This window comes from Lygodium microphyllum, chromosome 27, assembly GCF_053477565.2.
Source record: "Lygodium microphyllum isolate KBCC chromosome 27, Lygodium_microphyllum_v1.1.10, whole genome shotgun sequence".
NCBI lineage: Eukaryota > Viridiplantae > Streptophyta > Polypodiopsida > Schizaeales > Lygodiaceae > Lygodium > Lygodium microphyllum.
In genome coordinates, this window is record NC_141161.1 from 108264345 (window position 1) to 108273962 (window position 9618).

Genomic DNA, 9618 nt, shown 5'->3' on the forward strand with positions numbered 1-9618 from the left:
CAAGAAGGCATTCTTTACATCTATTTGCTACAAAATCTAACCTTTGGCTATTGCCAAAGTAACTGTACATCTAAGAGTTACCATCCTAGCAACTAGACTAAATGTCTCTTCATAATCTATGCTATATGTTTGAGCATAGGCAATGAGCCTAGTCTTATAACTACTAATAGAACCATCTACATTATTCTAGATTTTTTAGCCCCACTTATAGCCAATAGCTTTCTTTCCCTTAGGCAATCATACTGGATTTCAAGTCATATTCACCTCTAATGTAGCTACATCACATCCATTGCTACATCCCAATGAGCATGGCCATTAATATCCTAAAAATAAGTGGACTCATCATCCTCAACGAGCTTTACAATGTAAGCATAATGGTAAGTTGCATAATCTTCAAAACTAAAGCTTTTAATAGGGTATCTGACCTTACTAGACTTACATACCACTAGATCACTCAATGAAGCCTTTACTAATCTATGTGCTTGCTATACACCCGAATATACCAAGCTTATCATCCAAACTCTCTAAACAACTAGAATCTCCATTAAATCCCAAATGACTAGTAGATGCATTATTACCATTTGACACTTTCTTGTTCCCTTTCTCTTTACCTATAACACTTGTAGATACACTTGAAGATGTGGGACTATTGCTTAATCACCCAAACCAAGGGCTAACTATAGATATAGTATCAAATTATGTTTCTAGTCCATTAAGGCTATGAGATTATTACTTTTCTATCAGCATATAACTATGATGATCATCATTGTCATCCAATGCATCACCTTTAAATGTATACCAACTACTCATCTCATAAAAAAAAGCATCCATGCTTACTTTGAACTCACCTATGACATGATTACAACAACAATAATCATTTTGCTCTAAGGAGAATCTAATGAAAATATATTTTTTAGCCTTTCAATCAAGCTTCTTTTATAGCTCATGTGGTACATGAGCATTATTCTTTTCCGCCATGCAACTTCTATAATATGATTATTTTTCCTTTCTACAATCCCATTTTGTTGTGGACTATACTTGAAAGTAAACTGTCTCTTTATTCCATGAGATCTCAAAAAATTCATTGAACTCATTAAAAAGGTACTCTTTCTCTCCATCTGATGTCCCACTTATAAATATCCTTTAAAAGTTATGAATCATTCAAATAAGTTATTGTAGCCCTTCATTGATCTTACTCTCTCCTTGAAATTCCTATTAGTAGGCAAATTATCTAAATTGTGTGTGTGTTATGCATTTGTACTTGATTAATAAGGATGTAACGTCTCATGTACATGTGTGTGGATTTACTATGTATAACTACATTGGGCCTCCTGTAGTTCAATGCATGAAAATGGTACATTAGGTGATCCATCTCACCTTGGCATCAAAGTGGTCTAAAAGGTAAGGGTATATGAAAACCCCAATATAGTGCTCAAAAACATAAATGTATTAAAGGCACATGACCTATGTTATCATATGTGCAAAAGCTAGGGCTTAGAAGATCATGTGTCTTCTTGTGTTGCTCATTTAACTTCTTAATCCCTCCCCCTTGTCAACATGTGTAATACATCGATCCTAGGCATCAAAGTAGTCTAAAAGGTAAGGGTATATGAAAACCCCAATATAGTGCTCAAAAACATAAATGTATTAAAGGCACATGACCTATGTTATCATATGTGCAAAAGCTAGGGCTTAGAAGATCATGTGTCTTCTCGTGTTGCTCATTTAACTTCTTGATCCCTCCCCCTTGTCAACATGTGTAATACATCGATCCTAGGCCAAAAAAATTATATGCATTAAGAAAAATGAAGTAAAAAACAAGGTCCTTAATTGTGTCTTATTAAAGAACCAAGTTTGATTGAATTATTTAAATTGAAAGCAACTACCATACATGGAAAGGCCAAAAACCAAGCTATCTTAACAACATGATGCCTATAATTATAACCTAGACAAGCTTTGTTGGCTTCATCAAGACAAGTGAAAGAAGGTCAAGAATGACTTAAAGGAAAATCCTAGTATGTTGAAGTAATAAAAAAAGGTGGCGTGCACAAGAGTGTTAGCTTATGAGTACATCTGAGGAGCAATGGCTAGGTCTCCTTCAAAGTAGAATTTGTAAACTTACATTATCCTCTAATTCATTTTTATTTAAGCCTTGGATTTAATAGGGCATTTCAATGCTTTATTCATTTCCTGTAATATTTATTGTATATCACTATTTTTCTAGAATGTATACATTGGTCATTTGGTGACCAAGCACTCGAGATAGAGTGTATGGCATGCTATGGGATTACAAGACTTGTGGAGAGGCTATGGGCATAAGGAGGAGAGATAGTTGCCTATTATGCACTTACATACTTGGATTTTGTTTTCCATTCAAGATTTGTAATAATGAGTATCTCTTTCTTATTGTAGCATTGGGCAAAGAGAAGAGATTATGTGAGGATCACACACACACACACAGAAGCCTTACAAGACATAGTTAATCACATGTGTGAACTATATGGACACAAAATTTTGTGTCTACATGTGGGCCTCGATGATAGCATAGTTTGGAGATTACCTTAGCATGGTCATAGTGCAAGCTTTCTATCCACATTACAATATTGGAGACCACATAATTGGTGTAAGTAGTAAACTTGCAAACCACCTCTTTTTCCCTTGTTTATTTACACAAAATATGTAAAGGGAGCACAAACCTTTTAGCATAGTTGGAAGTCCATTCAGGACTAATCTTCTATTGTGATGACATTGATTTGGACATAAGAATATACTTGGATACCATAAATGGTAAATTGATATTTCTTTATCTACTTAGAGTTTGGGTACAAATTCAATGGAGATTATTTCAATGATTGTATCAAGTTGCTTTGTTTCCTAAGATCCTCATTGCATCCACTTTAGGTTAGATGCATATAAAAGTCGGCCCTTCTTTGGGAATGTAGCTCCCTTATTTAAAATTTCAAGGTAGCTTTGGTACTAGCTAATTCAAAAAATACGTTTTTATTAGTAAATTTTTGGACATATGCCTCCCTTAAAGCCAAGATCTAGCACTTAAATATTGAATAAGCATTTGAGTCAAACTCAAAAAATTAGCTATGGACTAGAGAGGATGGGAAAATTTTCACTTTCAAGTTGGTATAGAATAGGTTCAATGTAGTATACAAAATTTTTCGCATTGAAAGCACCTAGGATCATGACGATCGATAATAGCACCCTTTCTTGGAAACGACTCTTCAAATCGTTCCAAAAATTTCTCAATTGTCTATCTAATTATCACACTTTCATTTTTTTTTCATCGATAGTTTCGAAAGGTGTATGAATACTAAAACTTTAATTCACATTTATAGAAGGCTTTGAAGTTTGCATCCAAGAGAAGACGCCCATTTCCAAGTACATAAGATAGGACCTATGACTTTAGATGCGTGATTAGGTTATGTCACCGCATAGTACAAAAAACCACACGATACAAGTGGAACTGTAGATGAAGCGCATGATAGAAGTAGGGGAAACTGCGATATATTATTTAAGGAGAGGCTACCGAGTTGCATTTACGTTAATGAAGGAAAACAAGAAGTATGACAACTCCTAGAAACAGCTGAGAAAGATAAAATTATTTTCGTGCATGGGAACCAGACCGGCAATATCTCTTGGAATATCACGAGTAGCGGATTATTCAGGTGGTATAGAGGAGTTTGCACTCGTTGCCTTCTTTATCAGGCTGCTTAGTACTTAGAGTAGTGGCGACGCCAGGATCAGCGGCTTGATCGTCGAGCTCATCTGCTGCTCTAGTTCCGGTATTGGTTATTTGGACACTAGTATAATCCACGCCAGAATACATAGACGAGATGGGGTATGAAAACACTTGGCCGGACTGGAGGGTGATCTCCATGGTCGCCTGGTAGGGTAGTGTGATGTTTCCTCTCCGGGTGGTGGCTTGGATGGAGATCCACTGCCCCGGCTGAAGGGTTCCGGATTGGTCCCAGCTGAGGGTTCGAGTCTCCTCGTGAGTGGTCGTGTAGCTTCCTGAGACGCTCACTGACCATCCAAACTCTCCTGACACTTCCGCAACAAGGGGGATCCCTGCTTGCACAGTTATACTGGCATGATACTCGATCCCCGTAGTGACCGTCCATGACGATGAGATCGTCACTTGTCGGCTCCCAGAGAATGTCCAATCCTTGGAAATAGAGCCTGTACTCATGATACGCGCGTATACAACCATGTCAGTGTAGAAATAGAAGTGTAGGTAATTTGACGCCCATATTTATTACAAGGTGTCCTACAAAACAGTATGCCGACGTATGCTGTACAGACAACCATATAGTTTCAAAGTGAAGGTCTTTTAATCCCATATTTAGAAGGTCAAATTACAACTCGGTAGTTCAGATGAAAACATATATATGCTCCTACAATACTAGAGTCTACCCTCATTACCTACATGTCTAGAGGGAGAAGGATATTCAACATGCACTCATCACCACTAGCATCCTTTATAGCGATCAACAATAGTGAGCTACCAGCTAGTGACTTGCTTGATTGAGTGGTATGCAATCAAACTATTCAAATCACTAAGGAGGTGAGACCCTAGCACAGATTTTGAATATACACTTGCACAATTTTTCATTTAAATATTTGACTACAATTTTACTTAAATTTAATTTCATGAGTTATGTGGGGTACCTGCATTATTGGAATCACTGTATGAATCAAGCGTGACGGGAATAATTCCAGCTGTCTCTAAGTCCAAGGTAGGATAGCTTACATTGATCATGCGAGCAGATGCTATGGACTTTAGGAAATAGAACCCCAATGCATCAATGTCAGCATTAGCTCTTCCTACAATACCCACACAAAGACCGGATGCCACATCGATTGGGTACTCTTGCTTTAAGTCCCAAGATGTCATGTAATGGAAAAACTCGCCACCTGTCGTGGTGAAGAATCTAACACCTCCTGAACGAGTACCTGGAAAAGTTACACCATTTTTAGTATCTAGAACTAAACTATATAACATAAATACAAGTATAGATACACACATGCATGCACACACACACACACACACATGTATACATCCATGTATACTTATTTGTACAGGCATATATATATATGGTAAACATATGCATGTATGTTTATGTATGTATAAGTGGGAAAGTCCTTTTCAAAACACCAAATTTTTATTCTTAAATATGAGCCAAACATAGCTTGAATGATATAATTTCCAATGGAAAAAACTATACAAGATAAGCCTTTTGATGCATAATAGCATTCAAAGGATGATTCAATATCTTTTGAACTAATTTTATGCAAAACTTATTGATTGCCTTTCTAATATCTTGTGATTTTCAACTCATAAGGTCATAATTTTATCCAACCTAAACCAGTAAAATTAAACTCTAGAACAACTATCCATGTGATGACTAGCTAAATGTTACCACAGTTATGATGTACTATATGTTTTGTATGGTTATGAGTTGAATATTTGATACACCCTTTGAATGCTTTTTGAAATAGTCTAAAAATGTGGAAGCATTTGTCTAAGTAAAGTTACTTAACTTTGGAGCACTAGTTTTGGTTTTGTTAGGATCACTACAACCCTTTTTGATTGATCTAGTTTGGATAAGACACTAGGGCCATCTCGATTCCCCTAGGCCCTGCACTCCAGTTTCCGATGAGGATGCAGTCAAACCTATGAATCGAGGTCCCCATCGCCACATAAGCGATGGGGCTTGATATATAGCTCGAGCCCATGACTATGTAAGACACGCATGCAATATCCATGGAAAGCGTGCTTGGGAGCAAATATCAACACCTTCAATCTTGACGATTTCTAATCCTTTTGTAGTTTTTCCTTCACGGTACAGTAACATGTCCTTAAACAAGGACAATTGCTAGTCTATAGCTGTTGCTACTTCTGACACTATTGTTGTTGCTACTATTACAGTCGATACGATTCTTGTTGCTACTTTTGGCAATGATGATGCCAACAATAGCTACTAGTATAATTACTTCTCACAATACTGATGCTACTCTGATCGCGATGATGATGATTTATTAGTGCTATATTTACCTGCACCATTGCCCCACAAGGACAATCTGGTGATGCGCTCTCCATCCGCGAACGTGTACTCCTTGTAAGAGCCCGTGGCCGTGCCGTAGGTGACTGGATTGTCGGAGCCCGACATCCAGATCCGGATGCCTCGCAGTTGCCACTCTCCCGCCCACACTCCGATCTTCCTCATGATCTTCCCATTCCTGCTCTGCTCGTAAGAAAACGCGTTGCCACCCTGCCCCCCGATCACATACACGGGTGTCTGATACAGCGACATGTTCACCTGCATGCACAGACGAAAAATATGCTAATTATCTTGTGATCACAAACTCACGATATGCTAATTATCTAGTGATCACAATTACATGATATGCACTCACTTACACTAAGGGAGACGTTAGGAGGTTGGTTGCGGCTCTACTAGCTGGTTTATGCTGCAAAATAGACTAGTGTATCAACCCACAATGTTTTGTGCTTGTAAAGGCGGGGGGGTTATATATATAGCTATTCTGAGAGAGAGAGAGAGAGAGAGAGAGACCCCGTAAACATGAGCAATGAGCATATGATTATTTACTACAGTCACGTAAAGCAAAAGTAAAGGCACGCCATGATGCATGTGCTTCGGCTTCGATTCGCCTCGTAAAAACACGAATGGATATGTGCATTGTCTCCCAAAATCCGCGCAGAGTACGACAATTGTATTTTAAAAATCCAGAGTCGACTAGGTTCAGAGAAAGCATGCAATTGGTTCAGATAATGAGCATCAACGAATGAAACTTGCCACGAAAGTCAGTGGATGGCCCCAGTTCTGGTATCTGCACATGCACCAATAATAGCCACCAATACAGTTTATGCATTATTGGTGGCTATTAATGCTCGAGTATTAATGTTTGAGTTTGAGATATTATTAGGTTACGTCGTTTGCAAATGGCGTAGGTCACAAGGCAACAAACTTTATTTTGCAAATGGCGTAGGTTACAAGGCACAAAACCATTCAATTTTACTTTCTTTTCTTTTGGAATTCAAGAGGCTAAACTCCTCCTTAGATGCGACCCAAATGCACATCACGCAAATTCCTATTCTTTCAAGGCTCCATAATATCTCAAACTCGAGCATTAGTAGCCTCCAATAATGCATAAAAAGCAGATTGTCTGTTGCGATGAGTTCGACATCCTGTCCTGACGCCAGAACGTCAAGAGCACGCGGCGTGCACACGGTGACAATTAATATAAACGATGGTTAATTAACAATGATATGGGAGAAGGTTCGACGTGCTCGCATATGTGTGATTTTTTATGTATTATTGAATTGAATATGTCATCAACTAAGCAAAGTGAAACATATGTTTTAAAGTATGCATGGGTTGAATGTCACTCACAAAGCCTTTTGAAGTTAATTAGATTTGGTTGAAAAGTTATTATGCCACCCGAGAATGTTGTGCCAATGAAGAGCTATACATTGAAAACCATAAAACGAAAAACCAAAATGTTGCTTACTTCGTCAAAGTTTGAGATGTGGTGGCTTTCACATTTCACTAATTTCTCTAGTTAAGAATTAGCCTATTACTTCGTAAAAGTACAATAATAACACAAAAAAACACATAAACATACTATACAACTAACATGTTTCTTAGTTGTTTTATAATTATTGGGAAGGGTGCCATTGTCCCAAATTTCGAGAAGATATGCATTTTTCTTCTCCTCGTTTATTTTCTTTATTGTTGATTAGGGCAAAAACAAAAGAAGGTAGATTCTAAACCTATGAGAGATTGTATGTATCAAGATTGTAATTGCCTTTCCTAAGGATTGTAATTGCCTTTTTTAATGTGGACCTTGCAATGATGAAACATAACCGAATGGGCAAAGTACATTAATTCTAATTACAAATGATGTGGTGAGTTAGTTATCCTAATATACTAAGTAATTGCAACACAATATACTAGTTAATTAAATAAATAACCAACTCAATATGCTAACTATTACAACAAAGTACACTAACTACTTGAAGTAAATATAGTTTAGTAAGTCAATATACTAACTAATTAACTAACTCATACTAAATACACTTAAGTAAGTAAACACACTAACTAATCAACTAACTCATACTAATTAATACACTAAAACTAATTAACTATTAAGCTAGTGATATGGAATCTATCTCTCTCTCAATTAAAATGCTAAAATTAATGAGTAAATTACATAATTATTTAATAACTTAGTAGTATATAATCACACACACACAACACACACACACACACATGTTACATTTGGATATTCTCTCTATTTTGTCCTCTAGTCACATCTATTGTCTTATTCCTATATTTTCCCTTTTTATCCCATCTGAACTCCCTTTCTTCTTCACTCTCTTATTTTCCCATGCCCTGTGTCTTTCTCCTCCACTATTTTCTTCCTCAATCTCTTGTATTTGGCCTCATGTGTCTCTTGGATTGTCTTTATTTCTCCTTCCCCAAAGGTGCAAAAGAATAATAGAAGTTGATTAGTCGAAGAAATGAAGCTCATAAATTGTAGTAGGTTCAATTAATCATTGACATGACACTTTGAAAGAGAATGTAGTTAAACATATCACTAGCACAATACATGTTTTTGACATGAGTCCCTTATGCATGGTTGATGGCTATGAGTAGTTGATCATCAACTTAAGGAAGGATAAGACAATGAGTGATAAGGACGTTCATGCTTGGCTAGGTGCAATGTGTTTCCTTTGATAGATGATCATGTGGCAACAACATTGTGTGATCGGGACTTATTGTTGATAGATAGTCATGTGGCAACATTGTGTGATGGGGGCCAATCGTGTGATGTCTTGAGATATTCCTAAAATAAGCAAAGTGTAAGAAAAAATAATAATAGATATAGATGTTGTATTGAGATTTTAAATAAAATTATTTTTTTGATGAGAAAAATATAAATAAAAATTGTTCTTTAGCTGCACACGTAACTAGGTTGACACATGTAGCTAGGTTTATGTGGTGGTATTTAGTGTATTTTTGTCCAAATGCTTATGCTTGAATCATTTGAAGGAGCCTAGTTTGCTTTCTATTGCTTGAAGAAGAATGTAAATTGCATTTTGGAAATATTATGTAATCCATAAAACATGTAAAACCAAATGAAGGCAAGACATTTAGTGTATGGACATCAAAATATAAGCAATTTTATTGAAAGTTATTGAAAATTTGACTTCTTGAGTTTAAGAAATGATGATTCAAAATTCAAAAATCTTAAAGCAATGGATAAAGCAAAAGGGAAAGAAACATTACTTATTTATTCAGAGTCCACAGGCATGGAACAAATCATGTGCAAGTTATTCATATGCTAAATTAAGCTTTTTCTCTTAGAAAAGATATAGGTTTTTACCTTTCTTTAAGTGTCCATGTTGTTAGTTGTAGCTTGTAGCAATCACTTTTTTTTTAAATGGAACCTTTTGCCATGCTCCAAGTCTCTAGCCTTGTCTATATTATTTGTTATTGCCTCTGTGTTGATCTAAAATTTGTTCTCAAATGATTGATAGGGTTGGGTATCTTTCTTCATTTTTTGATGATTTTGGTCTTT

General features: G+C 36.4%; 1 protein-coding gene across 2 annotated transcripts; it reads right to left on the reverse strand.

The window, feature by feature from the left end:
* Positions 1-3496: 3496 nt before the first annotated feature.
* Positions 3497-6587, reverse strand: LOC148012698 (uncharacterized). Of its 2 annotated transcripts, none has more exons than XM_087669533.1 (4): positions 6434-6587; positions 6068-6332; positions 4681-4965; positions 3497-4191 (listed from the first exon to the last, which is right to left on the reverse strand). In XM_087669533.1, the coding sequence occupies exons 2-4, from the start codon at positions 6324-6326 to the stop codon at positions 3674-3676; spliced, it is 1062 nt and encodes a 353-aa protein (XP_087525659.1). In that variant the 5' UTR covers positions 6327-6332; positions 6434-6587; the 3' UTR covers positions 3497-3673. The 2 variants fall into 2 exon arrangements, with proteins under 2 accessions (XP_087525659.1, XP_087525660.1); XM_087669534.1 differs by having other exon boundaries at positions 6430-6542.
* Positions 6588-9618: the final 3031 nt, after the last annotated feature.